We start from the raw sequence: 23471 nt of genomic DNA on the forward strand, positions 1-23471 counted from the left end.
TTTAAAATATCTTTTTACATACTTTTGACAAAAGACATTTATTAAGTAGTTATATAAAAATTAAATGCAACATAGCAATATTATTTTTTAAGGAAAATTTCTTAAAAAATTGATAAAAATTTTTCCATTTCAGAGTTAAAATTTTTACTTCCTGAAAAAGCAATTTTTATTACCCATTGGCAAAATGGGTCTTGGTTTGGATTTGATGGCATCCACACACTTTTCAACTGTGTTCAAGAGTAATAGTAAACAGTGCGCATGCGTCGTAATTGCATGCGTTGCTATGGCGACCGCTGCTGTTTTTCTTTTTATTTTCACTAGCAGGCATTTTTAATGTATTTACATAATAATAATTTAAAGTATTTTTATATTCTTTTTTATTATTAACGTATAATTGCTGGCTTGACGGTGATTTCAATATAAATATGAATACTGGAGAAGGAAAAGTATTTTGTGACGTCTTGAAACACGTACCATAGCCAGGAATTAAAAGCCAATCTGACGACAAACATCAATTGAGACAGTTTTTGTAACCCATGATTCGAAATGTTGCGTCGTTTAACGGAGTCAACAAATAAAGAAAAAGCATTTAACCAATGGGTGACCACTGATCGTAATAAGGTGATCACAACTTTTTATTGTTATTTTAGTTAATTTAATTATTTACACAACTCTATTTATCACAACTTTTNAAATATCCTATATAGTAACTAAAATAACAATTTAATAGTAAAATTTGATTATTTACAATGTTAACATTCATTTTAGTAGAATGGGTAGACTCGCCCCATACGAGAGATTTGTCAGCAGTTCTATAAAAATATACAGTAACAGCGTAACTGTTAATATTTTCTAAAATCGATTTCACAGCTTTAAAGAGGGATAAATAGCGATTCCGAAACACCTATTAAAAGCCTTTTTTCTTTAATATTTACGAAAGTTTGACCACTTGAAAGTTGACAAACTGAAAAAATGGGTAGACTCGTCCCGGTTTACGGTAGACTGTTCAACGACGGATATAAAATAAAATACAAACCATTCGTTGGAAAAAGAACTTAAAGATTGTATCTCAAAATAAATAAGAGGGAAGTTGTTCCATTATTCAAATAAGGGCTACATCTTGGGAGCTTTGGCACATTATGGGTAAATCCTAGTCGATGTTTCATGTGTATGGTTTATTCAAAAAACTATATGCATGTGTTAAAGAGTAACACTTTCTAGGGAAATAATGCAAAAGAATTTTAAAATATCTTTTTACATACTTTTGACAAAAGACATTTATTAAGTAGTTATATAAAAATTAAATGCAACATAGCAATATTATTTTTTAAGGAAAATTTCTTAAAAAATTGATAAAAATTTTTCCATTTCAGAGTTAAAATTTTTACTTCCTGAAAAAGCAATTTTTATTACCCATTGGCAAAATGGGTCTTGGTTTGGATTTGATGGCATCCACACACTTTTCAACTGTGTTCAAGAGTAATAGTAAACAGTGCGCATGCGTCGTAATTGCATGCGTTGCTATGGCGACCGCTGCTGTTTTTCTTTTTATTTTCACTAGCAGGCATTTTTAATGTATTTACATAATAATAATTTAAAGTATTTTTATATTCTTTTTTATTATTAACGTATAATTGCTGGCTTGACGGTGATTTCAATATAAATATGAATACTGGAGAAGGAAAAGTATTTTGTGACGTCTTGAAACACGTACCATAGCCAGGAATTAAAAGCCAATCTGACAACAAACATCAATTGAGACAGTTTTTGTAACCCATGATTCGAAATGTTGCGTCGTTTAACGGAGTCAACAAATAAAGAAAAAGCATTTAACCAATGGGTGACCACTGATCGTAATAAGGTGATCACAACTTTTTATTGTTATTTTAGTTAATTTAATTATTTACACAACTCTATTTATCACAACTTTTTATTTTTATTATTATTTTTAGTTAATTTAGTTTTAGTTGTAAAAGTTATTGCGATTTTAAATGTTTTTTCACCCATTTTTTGCCTTGATCACTGACCATATATTCCTCGTTGCCAAAATGAGTTGGAACATTTATTTCTTGATCTTCATTTTATATTCGCTTACTTTTTTTGTTGAAAATGAGGAAAAGAACGGGTTGCCATGGAATTGTCAAGGTTTAAAACAATTGCTGTTTATCAACTCATTTTAAAAAATGGTTTTGATAGCGTTGGCTAGATTTCTAAATTAAATTTAATGGTTTTTAAAGTATACGAAATTGAGGCTGGTGTTTCTAGGAAATGAAGAAGTTTTACATATGTTAAAGTATGTACCAGAATTAAGCTCTAAGGTACAACATTCTTTTTCCCATTCAAAAGGTTTTTATTTAAGTATTAAAACATACTTAAACATAATTACCTGCGTTGATGAGAATCCACCGTATGGATTAAAATTGTTAGTCAGATATCGTACGTAAGCCACAACTTCTGAAGATTTTTTTCCAACTGCAAGGGTCGATAATACGGCATATGCATCAGCTTCGATTACGATATTTTTAGTTCCGTTGACAATTATAAAGGAATCCACACCCTCTATAAAAGAAAACTGTATTATAATCTGTTACTTTAACATAATCGTTGCACATGTGAAGAACGTATCAATGGACATCGCAACTAATTGTCGATAAGCAAAAAGCGGACAATTAAAGAAGAAAAAAGATTGGAAATTAAACATGTTAGATGTCGATCCAAAATTAAGTTCCTCAAATAGTTAGAATCGAACATTGTCATAAATTAAATAAATACTGATGACAACTTGAAATTAAGTTTCTTGAATAGTTCGAATAGACCATTAATGTGAATTAAATTGCAGACATCGACTCGAATTCAAGCTCTTCAATTAATTCAAATACATCATTATTGGAAATTGAATAAATATTAAATTGTCCTTAATTGTTATTGTTACCAGAAATCATGGTATCATAGAACTTAAAATTCAAACCATTTCGGCTTATTCGTTGTCTAGCTTCATTAATGTGATTCTCAGCAACCTTTTTCTTATCCATCAAAGCCTCAGCATACGCGTACAAGAGTTGAGAGTAAGGGTTAGTTGGGGGGTTTTGTTGCAGACAGTTGAAAGCTTTATTGATAGCAGTTGAATTAGTAGAGTTTGAAATGACGAGTGAAGTTAGAACGTAAGCTGTAATGCTGCCGTTAGATTTCTTCTCTTTCAAACCACCCTGTAAGAAAAAGTAAAAAAAATTTTAAGAGAATTACAGTTAATTTAATATTTGCAAAAAAAGAAAACAATTCTTTTTTTTTTTTTAAACATGCTTGCTTATTTCCCTGCATGCAAAATGAAAGCTGTCACTACAATTTACACTCGATCGTAAAATAAAGAAGGAAGAAAAAAAAGGAAGTTGAATCGTTCCCAGAATAATTATGAACTTTCTCCCAAAATACTCGAAAACTTGCGTGTGGCTCATAATTTCCTTCTGGTGAAATATTTGGTAAGATACCGTTGCCAATTTTTCAAGCAGGGAATGAAGTTTCAACCATACTCTTTGTTCTTTTGAATTTGTCAAAAAGGAGGAACAAAATAGCAGTGAGAGAAACACAACACTATGCATAAGCGCTTACCTATTAACTCACGCTTTCTGCGTAATTGTTTTGTGAAAGTTTCTACTACGACTACAAGTGGCCGCCCCTCTTCGTATATCAACTCGGTAAATTCTTCGATTAAAATTGATGCCTTTGAAAAGAGGAATGAAGCACTGTAGGGGAGCAATCCTTATTTTGAATTTATTTTTATGCAAATGTATAATTCCGAGCAATTGAAACATTAAAGCCAGAGACAAAAAATTTAAAATTGAGCTTTTAATAAATTTGGAATTTGTGTATAATATGCTATGTAATACAAAAAAAAATTGTTTCTTTTTTCAAAATTTTTTTTTTTTTTATAAATTTTTTAAAATTTTATTTCAGAGTTTATAGTATCAGTAAGGGAGAGAAAATAGTTAACCATCAGCTTTTCTAAAGATTAATCTGAAAGGATTTACGTTGTTTTCTCAATAGTATATCGTAATATACCGAATACACATACAGCAGTATATCGAAATTTTTTTTTCTAAATAATTTCTAATTATTGCGCTAGAAATTATATTTTTTATTTTCTTTATTTTTAATAAAATGTGCTTAAATTTTCATAAATCTGATAGGCATTTAAATTTTAGTGACCTAACTAATGACATTATAATTTCCTGATAGTAACTTCAAGATTAAAGTTGGAAATTTTGTAAAATAAGCTATGTGACCTATTTTCTTTATTTCCAATAAAATATGTTTAAATCTTCTAATCTGATACATATTTAAGATTTAGTGACCTTACTAATGACAGTAACTTCATGATAGCAACTTCAAGATTAAATCATTTTTAAAATATTTCCCTTAAGCCAAATATTAACCTAACAAGAATTTATTTGCTAAAAAAAGTAGTACTAGAAATCTAGTACCAATCTTAAAGTTTCAGTGTACTTTGACGTCGATAGTATGCTTCTCGGACTAGATGACTAGGACCGTTATTCTCTTTGCTTCTCTCTATGCGAGCCACTGTTGCAGTTAGTTATAAAAATGAATTATTTTTAGCTATTCTTAGGCCCGTGTACAATTTCGTGAATAAGTGCTGAAACTTGTTTTATTCCTTTCCTTGAACATCTAAAAAAGCGAGGGTGCATATCTGAGATCCGCAGCGGGGGAGGGGAGGAAAAACTAATATTGGTGGGATGCTAACTGTATTATAAATAGGCATTATAAACAAAAATAGAATGTTTTAAACGTAAAAACACTCTTAACTTTTGAACAATTAGTTCTATACCTAATATTAAAGTTAGCATAAAAATACCTCACTTGTCTGGGTAGCAAAAATATGGTAATATGAACCTGTAAACTACCAATAAAAAATAATACTTTTTACGTCCTTTTAACTTATAAACTATTTGTTCTATTGACAAGTATTTGGTCTCCCATAATTCAGCGTAAAAACCACACGAATAATAGTCTCTTATGTATATAGAACAAATAAGCATAACTGTGTACGAAATCAGTTTCCTGAATATAGCGATGAAAAAAAAAACGTATTTATTTTATTTGTTACAGTTTCAAAATTTGAATGGGTTTTTAAGAAGCTTTTAACATATCATTGCGCTTTTGTGAAAGCGCCTTTATAGTCGGCTTGTAAAAGTTAAGTGGGTTAATTTACGTTTGCACACTTCATCTACTGGTTTGAATTTAATAGACCCACTTTAATGTATTGACCCATTTTGATGCATTTGTTTCAAATCACTGGTGTGCCATAGCTCAATTAGGAACTTGCAACTCAAGAAGAAGTGAAGTCAGTATGCGGTTGAAATCAGATTTAATTGGATACCTGTAAGCGACGTCACATGTCTGTGTCGAATCTGATTCGCTTCCGAATCTACAAATGTCAGGATTCACCTATGATGACGTCACTGACAGATATCCAGTTATTATGAGGCATAAGCATACATACGATCGTTCTGGTACTTTATAATGAAGAGCTAGAATTTCTGGTATTATAATTTATTCTGGGTCAAAACAAAGATTGGTAGAGAAGAATGAAAGAAGGAAATACAGATTTTCTGTTGATCTTTTGAGCTTTTCCTCTTTCATATTTTGTTTCGACCTAAAAAGAATTGCTATACTACCAAAATGATCGCTGATGCCGATACTAGGTGATCATGTTCGTACAGGATCCAATGCAGTATTGCATCCCATGCATCCGATTTGTCTGAAATCTAGCTAACGAATGAGTATCACCAATTTTAGTTATTTCTGTACTTTGTGCATGATTGATTTGAAGTATTTTGCTTTGAAAATTGATGCTTCAATATATTTAACTCACTTTTATACGAGAAATGCTTGCGGAAAGTGTTCTAAGAACCATAAAACTAACGTAAAGAATTTAACATACTTCTATATCTATATGAACAATCTCTCCGTAATTTGGAAAACATCCATCATTCCTTTGTTTGGATACTATCCAATCTTCCATTTGCTTCAGAACATCATCATCAATATAAATGTATTTCTTAGCTTCGTAAAATGAGCGCAAGACAAATGCTGTCAAAAACATACTTCCTTCCTCATCAGAAGTGCCAAATGCACTGAAAGATCCATCGCCATGCCGATATGTCAACTCACGCTGATATCCTAGAAGAGACGAAATTTAGTACATTCAAGGTGTTCTGTAGTCACCACCCATCATATATGTATATATTAAGTGATCTTGTCAAAAGAGAATTTTGAGAACTACACTTTAGGGGTTACGAATGGAAGACGGAAAGAAATGAAGAGTTTTTAGAATTCAACATCATTATTGGGCCGAATCGCAATAAAGGTAGAACTAAAAACATCAAAACTACTTCATTTGTTAAATGAAACTATATAAGAAAAAACGTTCTTAAGGGGTTTTATTGGAATTTCTAATTGTTATGAATAATTTTTACAATTCAATCCTTTAAATTGGAATAATGATATTAAAAGACAATTAAGAAAGATGATTAATAAATATTGCAAGTAAATACTTTAAAATTAGGAATAAAGAAACATTTTTAAGGTAAGCAATATCTTTATAAATTCTATTAATTTTATTCTGTTGTTAAATAAACAAATTTGGACCTTTATGCTGGAAAATTGGATCATACCATGCATTTAATCTGCCCAATGGTAATGCAAGGGCCATCACTTTTTTTTCACTTCATTTTTGTGCAAACCAAATCAAAATAATCTCTCTAATATATTTCCCTTACACGGTGACAAAAAAAGCCTCATTACAACTCCCCGAATGGTAACGCTAGAAAATCGATCAATGATTGCCGCTAAAGATGTCACATGCCAAATCTAGCTGAGGTGTCAACATATAGCGCTTTTAAAAACAGAAACTGAAATAACCAGAGAGAGCATTCTCACCAAATGTGATCTCTTCCGAAATTCACCCTATCAGCTGCGGCAATCTCATACTATTAAGCTAGGCAGAAGTGAGTAGTCTTTGTCGATAGATCTCTATTTTACTATTTTGTCGAAAGCTCTTTTTTTCAGGAATTTATAAATTACGAATTTATTTGATGACTTTTGATTTATATCACGAATTTATTTGTTTTATTATTGTTATTAGTTATTCATTGAAAAATGACTCTCAGTTGTGCTGTTACGCTTTAAGATTTTATACTATGGCACATTTCTAATAGGATTAACGAATTACATGTCATTTATTTGAATTCAAATTTATTTTAACGACTTAGTATTTACTAAAAATATGTAATTTTTTTTAAAAAAAAGTTGTTATATGAATTTGAATGATTGTTTTGAATTCTTAGAATTTTGTGCATTTGCAATGTACCTAAGTTAGTAGCGAGCGAAGCAAGCTTGGTTTGCGAAGCAAAGCATATAAGATTGCGTAGCAATTTTCGGGGGTTGGCGAGTGTTAGCGAGCAGGGGGCGCAGCCCACTAGTAATTATTATTACTTTTGTATTTGGAGTCTATCTATTGAAAAATGAAGGACATAAGTCGGACATATTTCAATACTTTAAACTGCTCTCCTAAGTTCGTTTGTTAAACGCTAGTTTCAAAAAAAAATTAAACAATATTTTTAAAATTTTTATGTCAACGTCATAGAGTTAACATAGTAAAATATCACTTTAAAAATAAGTCATCTTGACAATTCATTTTTTATTTCTCTGATAAAGTATCTTAGGCTAAAATAAAAAATGGCGTACAATAATTAATTTAATTTTACGAAAAATATTATGCATAATTTTGAATACCAGTTTTGTGGAAGCGTTGCAATCAATAACTGAAGAGCTTAGTATAAGGCTTTTGGAACCCATTTGGCGAATGTGGGAGGCCCCCCGGATACAAAGGGCCCCAGTCCCCACTGAAAACAATAGGTGATATTTTGAATTAAAGAAATATCTAATATTAAAAAAAACTATTATAAGGTTGGCAACCCTGAGATCAATCAATCCGTGCATGTGTGTGTCTATCGAACGGAACGGCGAATCTAACGTCGCTTCTTTTTGGTCAGTGCATTTTTTCGCGTCTATTATGGGGGACTTCCAGACGCGCCGTTTGACGCCAGACGTAATTTTTTTTCTCCACACTACTGTTCTCGTCGTTAAAGTGACAAACTTGTATAGTTTACTAATAAATGATAACTTAAAAGTTATAAAGACCGGACCTTTCTCTTATTTTACTTATAATTGAAAGTACATAATCAGTATAAGAAAAGATATCAAAGAATTATAAATCATGTTTTTTTTGTTTTTAATGTATTTTTTCAAGACTAAATGAATTTTTTAATCGATTTTTAATGATAATTTGTGAATTACTGCACTCATTACAAAGTATTAAAATGTGACGTGAAGAAAAATATTACATCGATTATCTCGTGTCCTGTTTATTACCAGAAAATTATCAAGTTCATTGTTTATTTTCAGAAAAATATCAAATATGTCTGGTAGAAAATATAAAAGTGGAGCTGAGAAACGGAAATTACAGCTAGATTGAGAAAAAGAAAGAAAGAAATGCTCAAAAATTGAAACTTTTCTTTTAATTAGAACATAAAAACGAGAATGAAATAGCTGCAAATTTATTAACAAGCAAAAAGGAAGGGATCTTATCCGAAGAGAATCTATTTGAAGGGAGCAGAAAATCGCAACACCAGGAGAAAAATGCAAGTGATGAAAATGTGCTAAGTCTTGACTACCAGCAACCCTCTGATCCTACTGAAAACTATATTGGTGTTCAGCAAGAGGACGGTAATACCGAGGCGGAAAGAAATTTAGAGAATATTAAGTTTGAGAAATATGTTGACGTGGGCTTGTGGCCAGAATTGCTAAATAATGATTTTATTAATGACATCCTCTCACATGAAACGACTGACCTTCAAAATAAAGATCCGAAAAATATGCATTCAGCTTCAATAAAGAAATACAAAGAACAAAGCAGAACATTTTGTAATAGGTATTTCATTAAGAAAATGAAAAATGGTCAATCACTGAATCTGGAAAGATCTTTGTTGAGAACGGAGTTTGTAAGTGGCGCTGAAGTTATGACATCATCATTATTGTTTTTGATCACCTGATAAAATGACACGCGCGTCAACGGCTCGCGATCTTGTTATCGTTTTTTCCTTTAATAAACGTTATTTTTTGTTAAATGAACTTGAATAATTTTTAAACTAACAACACACCCGCATCTGGTAGATGCAGCCCATAGATTATGAAGTTATTTTAGTGTTGTTCGCAACAATCTTTTTTATGTTATTCAACCAGGGTTGGTACTGTTTTTTGTTTGACTTGCAAACTTTTCTTTCTCTAGGATGTCACATATAGAAAACAAATATAGGACAACAATGTCGAATCATCGACTAAATCATTTATCAGTTCTTTCCATAAATTGTGATTTAACGATGGACTTACAATGTGATGAGCAAATAAAGGAATTTGCAGCACAAAAAATGCAGAAAGGTTGCTTTATAATTTATATAACATAACTAAGCATAACCTGCCAATTTCTTTTGCGATAATGTTGTACAGTTGCTGTTTGTATAAACAAATAAAAATAAATAAATAAAAAAAAATTATTTTGTTGTCCTATTTTTTTCTATATACTTATCTACATCACTATAGATGACAGTTTTTTGACAAAATGGCTATTAGGGTCCCTAAGTAGTTTCAGCCCAGGGCCCCACAAATTCAAGATCCGCCCATGGAAGGCATATTAAAAAAACAAACTTTTATATACTGTTTTTATTAAAAATAATTTAAGAAATTATTATTTTTTTAATTCTTTTTTTGTCGATAGCTGTTTTAGTAAGAGGAAACAAAAATTAATCTCCATTAATTGCAACCTAAAAATATTTATGAAATAAAAATTTATGTCGTGTTTTGTATGTTTTTTGTGCTTCTACCTGTCCAGGACTCTCGAAAGAATAAAAAAAATAGTGCTTCCACAGGCAGGCGCGCATAAAAACAATCCTTACAACTACTGGAACTGAATAGAGATTTTGAGAGCCCTGATTGGATCTTTAGTTTCCGTCATTTGTGACGTATTTCTATTTCATTCATAGCCACAAAGACTCGAGGCCTCTCTGTAAATTTGTGATGTCATCCTCGGAAGAACTTGAAGAGCTGATTTGTATTAAGAGAAAACTATAATAAATAGTTCAAATATTTTATAATTGAAGTAAAATATTTTTGCTATAGCTAATTTACTGCCACTTAAATATTTATAAGTGGTGATTTTTCAGTTTTTTATTAGAATAACTCATTATGTATCTCGTTATAACTCAATAAATTAAGCATGCAATGTTGTTATGAAACAATATTATTTGTATTTCAGAATAGTAAATGATTTTATGAAAAAATTCTTAAAACAAAATTCCAGAACTCAGCCAAATCTAAAAAAAATCGTAAAAATCAAATCGGATAAATCAAAGACCGTATCATGGGGAATTCGTAAACTAAAACTTTAGGACCATTTCTATAATTGCCTTTACATTTCAGTATTGTACATGTAAATGGCATGCTTAAAATTCATATAATAACAGATATAAAGAATAGCACAACACAACCAGCGGACAAACGAAGCTGTTGTTAATTTTTCAATGGCAAATATTTAAAATTGGTGTCTACTCAGTTGAAAACTACTGTTTGTGACGTCACTAAAAGATCTTGGGGGATCCCAACGGCCCTATTTCTCTATGGCTATGTTTCATTTCGTTATGGCGTTCGCGAATGGAGAAGCGTGTCATTACGTATATGTGAATACCGCTATGAACGAGTTAATCTAATATGCATTGTTAAAATAATAACAGTATACTTACCTGTGTTTAAGTTACGTATAACCTTAGTCTTGATATCTTCCGTGAGTTTACCAATGTGCTTAAGATAGTCTAAAACTAAGTAATTTGGAGTGAATTTGACCATGTTTTGTTCACCACAACCAGTTGGTAAGGAAACTAAATTATCCAAATTGTTGATAGCAGGACCCAAAATATTTCCTAGGACAAATCATACAGATTAGTCTATTTGTACTTAAATGTGAGCCATTTGGATTCAAAATCAATTCATTTCTTTGGGTATTGTTTGCTTAAAAAACGATTAACACTACTTCGAGTATTCCAGTTTTCTTTTCTTTTTTTTTTTTAAATCTTGATTTTTCTTTACTAACGCCAGAGTTAATTTACAGTAGTCCTTTATAAGCTCATCTAAGGAATGTAATCAGCTGTGTAATTGAAAATCAATGGTACTTCACGATTGTTTTCAGGAAAGTACTTCAAAGTACTTCACGATTGTTTTCAAGAAAGTACTTCAAAGTACTTCACGATTGTTTTCAAGAAAAGTGGCTTGTCAACTATTTTCTTTTGATTGCTAATGCTACGAACGCTAAAATAGAATTTCGAAAAATTAGAAAAAAATAAAAAATTGTCGCGATAAGTAGCTTATAATACAAATATGCGAAGTATATAAAAATCTTCATTTTGTATTTTTTGTCGCTTAAGTTGATTTTTCTATTGCAAGACAATAATGATACATTTCGTGCATTGTCGATTCTGACTTTTGTTTCACATAAGTCTACATGCAACTTAACTTATAACCAGCTGAATTCAAACGTTTTTGAAACTAACTTCATGTTGTTTTCAAGGTTTTTTTCTGATCGTTTTAATCCCTTCAGCTATTCTGGTAAAAAAAACTTTCTTTATCTTTAAAAGTATTTTTTTTTTAAAAAATATAATCATTTATCCATCTTAACAATTAAAACATATACAAATCAAACTTAACATATACAAACATATACAAACAACTAAATACAAATGCTAAAAATGACTTTTTTTCGATCGAAAGATTTATAGTTTTTCATAAATAGAACTAANGATTAACACTACTTCGAGTATTCCAGTTTTCTTTTCTTTTTTTTTTTTAAATCTTGATTTTTCTTTACTAACGCCAGAGTTAATTTACAGTAGTCCTTTATAAGCTCATCTAAGGAATGTAATCAGCTGTGTAATTGAAAATCAATGGTACTTCACGATTGTTTTCAAGAAAGTACTTCAAAGTACTTCACGATTGTTTTCAAGAAAGTACTTCATGATTCTTTTCAAGATAAGTGGCTTGTCAACTATTTTCTTTTGATTGCTAATGCTACGAACGCTATAATAAAATTTCCAAAAATTAAAAAAAATTTTTTTCGCAATAAGTAGCTTATAATACAAATATGCCAAGTATATAAAAATCTCCATTTTGTATTTTTTGTCGCTTAAGTAGATTTTTCTATTGCATGGCAATAACGATACATTTCGTACATTGTCGATTCTGACTTTTGTTTCATATAAGTCTACATGCAACTCAACTTATAATCAGCTGAATTCAAACGTTTTTGAAACTAACTTCATGTTGTTTTCAATGTTTTTTTCTGATCGTTTTAATTCCTTCAGCTATTCTGGTAAAAAAACTTTCTTTATCTCTAAAAGTATTTTTTTGAAAATATAATCATGTATCCATCTTAACAGTTAAGACATATACAAATCAAACTTAACATATACAAACATCTACAAACAATTAAACACAAATGCTAAAAATGACTTTTTTTAAAAATATTTTTCGAAATAGAACTAAAAATTTTATTTCTGACTTTTATTTATTTATTTTTTGGAAGAATCTAACTCAATTACAATATAAGTCAGATACTAGTGGCTTTTACTATCAAAATTAACTAACCAAATTTGTCTAGTCTTTAATCTGGATCCAAAATACATTTATTATTATATGAATTTCTTCACAGTTTATCTTCTTAAGAAAAATACTTGCTTTGCATTAATTGATGTGTAATTTGAGGTATTTTTCCTTGATTTTGTTTATCTCTCTATAACTTTATTTTTGTGTCAGGTATAGTTCGAAGCCCCCCTTTTTAACATTTTTTTGATGGTGGGCACTTGGGATGCATTGTCCCATTGTCCAGGAGTGCCAGAACTGCTACTCTTTTCTCGTTACCCAGTGGGCACCTGGGAGGTGGAGCAGCGTCGCCCACGTCGCACAACCACAAACCCGTTTATAGGGCGCGTCACATTCACACAATCACACACAAAGGAGAAAGGGCACAGAACACAGAGAGAAAGAAGCATCCATGCCCTGAGCGGGATTCGAACCCGCAACCATCGGCTCCGCAGTCAGACACGCTAGCCACTCGGCCACGTGGGCGGCTCCCTTTTTAATCTTAAATGTGTATAATTGTAATATTTTTTTAAATTATTTTTTTGTTTAAGTTTCAGTACCTCTCAAAGTAATCCACTGCTCAAGCGGTTGGAAATGAAGGCCAGGGGGGGGAGGGAATCATTAGAGGAATTGTTTTTTTTCTTTCAACTTACTATAAACGTTTTCATTGACATGTGTTTTCATTTTGAACCCTAATTTTACTTTACGATTACGGTGCTACCTATTAACCAAAGCGAAAAAAAAATTGTCAGTCAAATAATGTTATCTTTTTCTGTAGTATCGAAATCTGCAATAAAAAAGGGCTTTTATTTAATAAGCTGCCTCATCCCCAATGGGTAAGGTTGGAGTTCATTGTTTGGGATCATTTAACACATCTTTTGAAAATATTTTACACGCATATTTTTATTGGATGCGTATTTCTTGAGGTATTTGACCATTTTCATATTTTTAGAGCCCTTTAAAATTAAATATGCAAGAAAATTTTGTGCTTACCATCAAAGTCTATGTATGCTCTCGCAGAATCGGGTATGAGGTCGCTAGGTGTTTTAAGAATCACGGACGTCTTATAAACATTACTACTGCTATCTAAAGGATTCAAAACAAAATGCATATAAGAATTGTGCAATAAAATGTATCGAGTAAATAAAATCTTAAGGGTGAAATTTTCGGTTACATGTAGAATAATTAGCATTATTAGTTCATGGAGATACATTTTGCAATTTTTAAAAACACTTTTGTATGATAACATGAAATCAGATGTAATACCCCACTTTATTTGTAATACCCGACTGACTACGCTAAGTGCCTTATATTTTTAACTGTTTAAAAAAAACTATCCGAAATGTAATGTGTATATTTTTTTACTAAACTGGAATTCAAACAATGAATTGCAAACAAAGTGAATATAAAAATTACTCAATAAAATACATAGCTTAAATTAAATCATAAGGGTGAAATTTTCGGTTACATGTAGAATAATTTGCATTTTTAGTTGATGGAGATACATTTGCAATTTTTAAAAACATTTATGTATGATAACACGAAATCAAATGTAACACACGACTTAAAATTATGCTAAGTGCCCTATATGTCTTACAGTAGTTTGTTTAAAAAAATATCAGAAATATAGCGTAATATTTATTTATTTTTTTACTAGACTAAAATTTAATACTAGAATACACAGCTAATTTTAATTCATCCTTCAGACTATGAACACTATTAGCTGTATGAGTTTGCTTCAGTTTAGAACTTTCCTCATTGATCAAAATTTTTAATAATTTCTTTCCATATTGAAAAATTGTAAGGATTACAGACGCAAATTTGGCGTAAAATCTGTAACATTTAGAAACTTAAAATTAGTGTTCAGAAACGTGTTACGATTGAATAAAAAATTAACTTTTAATAGTTAGTTCAAAAATTATTATCTGTTAAATTTGTTGGAAAGAACACCATACTGCAGCTTGATAGACCGTAAAAGTTCAACTAGAGAGAAGCCATACATGTTTATGAACTTAGCATGCATTTTTTTTTCAAAATTACAATTTGTTAGAACGTTATTACAATAAGTGTTTTTTTTGAGAATTTTATATGCTTTTCTTCTTCACGGTACGTTGCTGCCCTGCTCAAAATCTAGTGCAAAATGAATGTAGAAAAATGTTGAAAAATTTTAATGGAATAAAAAAAAATACGAACAGTTTATTAGTTTGACAATTATTAAATGTTAAACTTATTGTAGTAAAATAGCTATGCTGGTCCATTTACTGTCTGCTAAGATGCAACTACTCAGTTGAAATTTAGCGTGCTGATAGGACCATTTTGAATTATAAACTTTTTTATTTTTTAAATCTTCTTTGTTTGAAAGTCATTGCAATTTTTATGCATTTTTTTCTTTAAATAACAATTATTTATCTATTGTTGTAGAAGCAATTGATCTCTTTCACGACTTTCATTTCATAAGCTCGTGCTTGACTGGATGCCAGAAGTAACATCAAATCGTTTCCTTTGATCTTCAATGATGAATGAGAAGCAACCACTGTGATTGGTGAGCGAAGCGAGAAGAGAGTGGAGCCTTCCTAAAATACCTAGTCCTTCATAAAATACCAAATATAAGATGGATAAAAATTAAAAATGAATTTTACTTTTTTATATATGAAACGTTAGAAATGAATTTCTTTTTGCATAAAATATTAGAAATAAACTCTATTGATATATAAAAGTTAAAAATAAATTCTATCATTTATATGCAATGAGTTGTAAGAATCCGGATAACGTTGTATTTCGTTACTATATTTTAACATAATAATTTATTATATAATTTTGAACTTTAACGAAAAATTATGCGAAATTTATGCGAGTAGATTTTAAGTCCATTAAAAGTAATTTTTCAAACTTGCATTCCTTATCATGTATTCAGAGAAATGTCTACAATTTTTGTTAAACTTTTTCTCAAAAATTTATGTCCAGGCTACTAAAGTGAACACAAAAAGAGTATTTATTTTCGAATACGAAAATACTAGCTGCATAAAAATTTCAGCAAACTTCTTTGTTTGATTAAGATCTGGGTAGTTCTGTTAGCTAACATCTTAATTGTATTCCATTTTCTACATTGAATGCAAATAAGACGGCGTGGTTCAGGGTATAGAAAGCCCGCCTCCTAACTTGGTGACCTAGGTTCGAATCGCTGAGATGACTGTTAAACACGAATTGAGCTCCCAGTTCGCACCGACCACAGTGATGGCGTAAGACATTCTCAGGGGTAGAATGAATCATTTCCAGATTCTCGGGTTAACCGTGGAAGGTTTCGTGATTTTCTACTTCGCATAGTTCAAATATGTGTTAGCTCCATCAAAAAATCTTCACGAATACAAATTTCTTCAAATACTTGATCCAGGAGTTCCCTTGTCTTCCAGATTGGTTTCAAAATTACAAGGCTACATAGTTCAACGTTGGCAGTCGTAAGCCTAAATAGATCGAGTGTTCCACGCCGGTTACAGAATTAAATAAATATATAAATTACATACCTGCAGGGCATATCAATGAATTAATGACTTTTTCCTCCGAGAATCCTTCGGCCTACAAGAATGAAAAAAGATGACAAAAACTTTATATTGCATTGAGTAGTTGAAATGAAAAGTGTTTTAAGTCAAGATAAATAGATTATTAGATTGCAAAACTATTCAATAGGAAAGTTTTGCAATCAATTTTTTGAACTTAAAACTATTTTGCTCTCATTCTAATAAGTATTAAGAATGCGAGAATATCACAAAGTGCAAAATATGAGATTTGTATTCAAACGCATTTTGTGGTTATGATTGACGAATTATTTCATAATATATCGATTTATGACACTTTTGGATGCAACTGCTAAAATAATGAAAATAGAAATTAATTCTTTATGAAATTCTGAAAAGTTAATTTTTCATGATTGCTCTAAATTCTAAAATGTTTCATGCTCCAATGTTTTAAGCAGGGAAACACTGAAGTATGAAAATTGGAGTAAAGGTAGAAGAGTTGGATCCAGCTATATAACAACAAATTCAATAATAAAATACTCGGAATAACTGAATAAAATTAGAAACTATGTCTGACACAGAAACAAACAGAAGAAGAGAAAGGAGGAAACAAGCAAATAAATAGTAAAATCACTATTTGTGTTAAACATATATTCATATAAAGATTAACTTTAGAAGGGTTCAGTAATACACTAGAGTATATGTACTAGAGCAGGGATGGCGAACCAATGGCACGCGTGCCATTTATGGCGCGCGACACAATATTTTGGGCACGCCACCGATCATGCAATATGACAATATTTTGGGCACGCCACCGATAAGTGCACTATGAAGCATATTAACAATTAAATTGAAATTCACAAAAAATTAACAAAAAAATGAACAATTCCAAAAAAGCAATTAATAACCATAAAAAAACAAGCTAACAATAAATAACTAGCAAAAAAATTAACAGTTCTGCTTAAACTAACATCTTATAACCCTAATATAAGCTATTTGTCATCTAATCTGCAACAACAGAAATCACACTGATGTTATTTTAAGTTGAATTATGCGTTTAATTGAGACATTGCAAAAAAAAAATTTTTTTTCGTTGTAAATAAAGAGTTTTGAGTAGATAGTATTTAATATTATTATTTACCCAATAATCATGAAGTCAAAACTATTTGTCGGCACGTCTATGACCTCATTAAAAAAATTTGCAGAAAAAATGGCACGTTGGTGCATAAAGGTTCGCCACCCCTGTACTAGAGTATATGTCCCCAGTTTTTGAATTGCTTTATGCTCACCAGTGCTTTTTTACATGAAAAATGTCTTAATTTCTCTTTAAAGTATAAACATGCTTGTAGTCTAAATTTGCACGGTCAAAATGGATGCCGTTCGAAAGCTCATTCAAAAATTTTATACCAAAAAACTAAGATCTTGTCACATTTTCAAAAAAGTAAGTAAGTTTGTAGTGAGCCATTTTTTGTACTCTGAAAGGAATTAGAAGCACTGGTGACTGTTCAGTTCATTATAGGGGTAGAGCAAAAAGAACGGTTAGGACAGCGAACGTCATCAAAACCGTTAGAGAACGAAATAGGCACTTTCCATGCCAATTTGTTATGGGTATTTAAAAAAAGGATGTGAATATCATCGTCAACGGCGAACAGAATACTCAAATGTTTACAGCTGGAACTATACAAAAAACAACGAATTCATTATCTCACAAAAGTGTGCTACAGTTAAAAGGAGCAAGATGATGCTACATTAACATGCGTGTTGTGACATTCTTTTTTTGGACAGGAAACTTTTTATCCAGCAAGATTTTTCTACTTAACAAGATTATTTTTTATGTAACAAGATATTCTATCCAAGAGGATTTTTTATCTAACAAGATGTTTCTATCTAACAAGATATTTTATCCAGCAAGGTTTTCTTTTAACCAGCAAGACTTTTTATCCCGCAAAATTTCTTATACAGCAGGAATTTTTATCCAAAAAGACTCTTTATCCCGCAAGATTTTTTATACAGCAGGAATTTTTATCCAGCAAGACTTTTTATTCAGCTAAATTTTTTATTCTGCACGACTTTTTATCCAGCAAGGTTTTCTTTAATCCAGCAAGACTTTTTATCCAACAAGATTTTTTATACAGCAAGAGTTTTTATCCAGAAAAACTTTTCATCCAGAAAGACTTTTTTTATCCAGCAAGATATTTTTTATACAGCACTACTGTTACAATCAGCAAAACGATAGCGTTTATGAATCAAGATTTGCCTATATTTCTAAGGAAAAATTGGCTGTGAAACAATATCAAACTGCATCGGAAACGATGGTGCATACAAAAAAAGGAAAACTTCCGGATGGTGCAAAAAAAGGAAAACTTCCTCTCCGTTTTATTGAACCAAGAGTTAAATTCAACGCTGAATACTAACAAGTTTTGAGAATGCATTTTACTGATTCATGTTTTGATTTAATCTAAGGGCAATCATATTGCTTTCAACAAGACTCTACGTTGCCCACAAACCAATAAAGATCCAGGCATGGTGCAGTAGCAACTCACCCGATTTCATTAACACGGAAGAGCAACCTGGCTCTTTGCTATTTTAAATTCACTTGGTCATTTTATGTTGGGGTATATGCTCTCAAAGATTGAGTGTACGGAACGACTACCTATCGAAAAATTCTCTGAACATTTTTATACAGATTTGGAATCAAGTTACAGAAAAAGCGGTGCACGACAGCTATAATGAGTTCTTCAATCGTTTGCGTATAGTAAGTAATAAATGAAAATAGAGAAAGATTTGAACTTTCATGCAATAAATGAGTCAATTGTCGCAAAAAGATGTTTCTGTTTTCATTCCTTAGACATTACTTCAGAGACGCTAAATGGAAGATTCAGCAATTTCTCAGTTTTGTGTGCATATTTTTCAAAATACAGATAAAATAAGGCACAGCTGAACTTCACTTACAACGAGCCCTGATTTAACAATTTCGCTGGTACAATGCTAGGTTTAATAAATCCTAGCTAGATTTTAATGAGCAAACCGTGGTTTTAGAGATCAATATTTTTATAATTCATTAAATTTCTACTTATTTCCCCTTCTCTAGGTCTACTAATCCCTTTGAAAAATACGTTCAATATTCCAAAGACAACTGTAATTTAGTGACAATTCATAAAGCTAGCAAACACGAAAATTTTTCGAAAGCATGATGTATAAATGACAATGATTTTTTTGGTCCCGTGTATTATCCGATAAACAATAACGCATCAAAGAGACACTAGGACAGTTCTAAGCAAATTAAATGAACTTATTTTGTACAGCACATGTAATGTGCAGGTGTACTGAAAAGTATATAAAGTGAGTACTTTTTTCTCAATCAAGTGTTTTAAGAGCACACGGTTATAACATGCGCATATTGCGGTCGTTATAGGCAAGTTCGAATGCATTAATATATTCAAACTATAAAATTTCAGGCAGATGTACCATACCTCAATTTCAAGAGGTTTTCTAATAGCATCTCTGGCGTATGCTTTTGATACAGTTGAATTTCCACAAACAGAACTTTTGGAAGTAGTTTCTGCTCGCACAGTTATATTAACTTTTCCAACTTGAGTACCTTTTAATGTCAGATGAATGCTCGTTTTCCCTTTCGGCTGAATGCACATATTTTCGTTAATAGATCCATTAACAACTGTGAAACCTGTCGGATGATCGAGAGTTACAGTTACCTGCAATAAAATAAACAATTATTATTTAAAGTTTCAAAGTATGCTCGTATACGAGCGTAAAGAAGTTGATTCAAAACTACCTTTTAAACTTTGAAGAGCAATTTCACCTAATATAGAACTGCTATGCAATTGAAAAGTCAACGCAAGTGGCAAAAAAATCAAAATTGAGATTTTTTCTATATAATTGGTTGTTGTTGTTTGCCATTAAGGCTAAGGGTGCGATTGTTCTCGTTGTCCAGTGACGCTATCTAAGGCCAAGAATTCAACTTCTGTCACATCCATTTACAATGCGGACTCATTCATTCCTCCACAGATCGTAATTTTGGCCTGAACCCAATCTCCAATTTAGTACCCCCCAGAGGTATAATTTGTAGTGAGAACAAGAAAGACTTTGTGACGCGACAGATTTAGCGTGTACCAGTCACCATTTACTACGCGGAGAGTTTTCTGCTGGATGGATTTGAATACCCGTTCACACGAACGTTAGTCCGGCGCCCTGCAAACCATTTTATATAATTGGTGTTCTTATATCATAAACTATGTATTTAAAAACAAAAGTTTTATAAAACATCAATTTTGTTTTACGTGTTTTCTTAAGTTCTATTTTACCATTGATAGTATTAGCAAGGGGAATAAAATATTTGTAAAGTTTTTCGAAATCTGTGCTGAAACATTTTCAAATTGCATGGCAGAAATAATCAATTGGATGCAATAAATAATATATTGCTAAAAATTTTGATGACGATCAAACGCAATTTCAGACATTAACTTTGTAAATATATAGCAGCGCAGAGGACAAAAACAAACTCACGCCGACTTGCACTGGACTAACAATTTAAAGACGATATCCAAACTGCACTATCAGTGACGTTTCCGAACTTGAAATAAACTGAAATAAAGCTGTATGTTGTTCAGAATCATATTTGGAGAGATATTACAACACAGTTTTTAAAGAGTACTTTCAGTGTTTCGTATTTTTTTTATTTTTTTTTTTATTTTTTTATTATCGTGTCCACGGACTATTAAATGGCCTCGTGTACCTTCAAAACTGCATCCGCAAGCTCCAATACATCATTACTGTAGAGGATCTCACGAAATTCTGAAGTCAGTGGCACCATACCCAGTTGTAAAACATATGGGGTAAGGGCTGGGTACTCGAGAATGTGATCCGGGGAAAGTTGGATATATATGTGCAGTTCTTACAGGGAATATAAGTTCTTATTTTGTCGGGAAGAATTTTCATCCCTTTAAAGTGGTTTGTTCTTAGTCTTGTAATTGTTGATGTTAAGATTCTGGAACAATCAAAGTCAGTAATGAGGGGTTTCCTGAAGGAATGGGACAGAAATCTGTATCTTGCAACTGCATTTGCGTCTGCAAGCGTGATGGTGGTGCAAAGTTGGTCGGCACCTCTACCTTCCTTAGCCAAGGAGTCCGCACACTCGTTTCCCTCAATATTCACGTGAGCTGGTATCCATTGCAGCAAGCAGGATTTCCCATTGCCGAGCAAGCCATCAAGTAGGACATTTATAGCAGAGGTAGCGTTGATTTCACCATTGTTGATTGCCTCTAAGACCGCTTTTGAGTTAGAGAAGATTACCAATCCCTCAGTTGGGTTTGAAATCCCCTGATTGGTCATATAAAATGTGAGTGCCTCCTTAATCGTAAGAAGTTCACTGGTAAAGTTTGAAACAATTAAGCCTGTGTTGATTTTATGCATATATTTATCTCCAGTTTAGTGTTTCGTATTAAACTTCTATTTCTTCAAACAAAATTTTTATGGATGTAGAAAAATTAAATTAAAAAATGAACTTCATATTTACAGGTAATGCTCCATCAACGTAATTAGATAATGAAACAATAACATCAAATTCTTCTCCTCTTATAGCCGATAATGGTAGAGTATAATCAATAAAAAATGCTTGAAATGCTGTGATATTGGTATCATCGGAGATTCCTAAACCGTCTTCTGTGTTCAAACATACTGCTCGCCCAATCCACTGCGTTATGCTGTCAGGTAATTTCTCTTTTGCTTTAAATATACCATCAGAGCTATAAGTAAAGTTAAAAATTTCAAAATAATCACTTTTAAATTAGAAAATATTAAATGAATTATTATTAATTATATTAATTAGTGTAAAATATGTATTAATTAATATAATTAATTGGTGTTAATTACTATAAAATAACACCTTTACACTTAGTATTCAACACTTGATATTTGATTTTTGGTTTTAGAATAATCTTGCTACTTTATATAACAATAATATAATTAACATTTGTAATGATCTTAATACGCTACAATGCCTCGCCATTTTAGATTTTAAATTAAATTTTTGACATTCATTTTCCTGATTTTTTTTTGTTAATAAGCCTTTGATAGAGGGATATTACTTGGTGACCCTAGACCTTATAAAAAAAGGTTAGACCTCTTACAGATTCTATTTATCAGAAATGTAAAGCGGTTAGTGATTTTACGTAAGTAGTATAGTATACTGCACATTCGCCTGTTTTTAAATTTTTTGGCACACTCAGTCCCCATCAATACGGTCAGTTCCCATCAATATGGAGAAAATCATATGTAGTTGCCATTCCTAAATCAGGTAAGGACCCTATACATCCTACCAATTACCGACCAATCGCTCTTGCCAGTTGTCTTTGCAAACTTCCAGAGGGAATAATAAACGCAAGGTTAATATATTTATTGGAATCTCGATATATTTTATAGCGTATGATCGAACGTGGAGATACGGCACTTTAAGGGGACCTTTTAAATTATGACATTTATGGAAATATGTTTTATCTTATTAAAAACTTTTCAACAGACAGGACATTTCAAGTGAGAATGAATAACACTTTATCTGGGGCTTTTAACCAAAAGGAAGGTGTTCCTCAAGGTTGTGTCATTACTGTAACCCTATTTCTTATTAAAATAAACGATATTTTAACTACACTGGTGGACAAAATTAAGAGATGGAAAGCATTTTCGCACATTCATTCGCACATGCAAGATACCCACACACCGCTCCATGTGTTTGACAGTGGTTCCATGAATGCCCAGAGGTACAGGCAGGAGGTCTTAGAGTCCTATGTGCGTCTTTTCAGGGGCGCTGTTGGCCCTGAGTTCATTTCTATGGACGACAATACGTGACCACATAGGGCTCTCATGGTTGATGAGTATCTGGAAAGCGAGGATATTCAACGGATGGATTGACCAGCCAAATCCTCTGACCTGAATCCAATTGAACATGCTCGGGATGCTCTTGGGAGAGCTATTGCGATGCGCCAACCTCCCCCCAGAGCCACTCTGGAGTTAAAAATTGCTCTGGTGGAAGAATGGGAGGGTCTTCCACAAGTCCTCCTTAACTCCCTTATTAACAGCATGCATACTCGTTGTGCATGCTGTCTGTCTGTCAGGGGTGACCATACACCATACTAGAGGCAACACACACTGTACATGCCTCACTTTTATTGTCATCTTTTATCCTTA

At 31.7% G+C, this 23471-nt stretch overlaps 1 protein-coding gene across 2 annotated transcripts in view; it reads right to left on the reverse strand.

The window, feature by feature from the left end:
* Positions 1–23471, reverse strand: part of LOC107450331 (alpha-2-macroglobulin) — an 81722-nt gene that overhangs the window by 12004 nt on the left and 46247 nt on the right. For both annotated transcript variants that reach the window (XM_071183084.1, XM_043047099.2), the window contains exons 21-28: positions 21805–22033; positions 19745–19984; positions 16281–16332; positions 13753–13845; positions 10872–11048; positions 5957–6195; positions 2969–3206; positions 2387–2559 (exon numbers count right to left, since the gene is read on the reverse strand). In XM_071183084.1, the coding sequence (XP_071039185.1) occupies positions 2387–2559; positions 2969–3206; positions 5957–6195; positions 10872–11048; positions 13753–13845; positions 16281–16332; positions 19745–19984; positions 21805–22033 (1441 nt within the window). The remainder of the gene's footprint in view (positions 1–2386; positions 2560–2968; positions 3207–5956; positions 6196–10871; positions 11049–13752; positions 13846–16280; positions 16333–19744; positions 19985–21804; positions 22034–23471) is intronic.

The sequence above is a fragment of the Parasteatoda tepidariorum genome, chromosome 7 (assembly GCF_043381705.1).
Source record: "Parasteatoda tepidariorum isolate YZ-2023 chromosome 7, CAS_Ptep_4.0, whole genome shotgun sequence".
In the NCBI taxonomy this organism is placed as follows: Eukaryota; Metazoa; Arthropoda; class Arachnida; order Araneae; family Theridiidae; genus Parasteatoda; species Parasteatoda tepidariorum.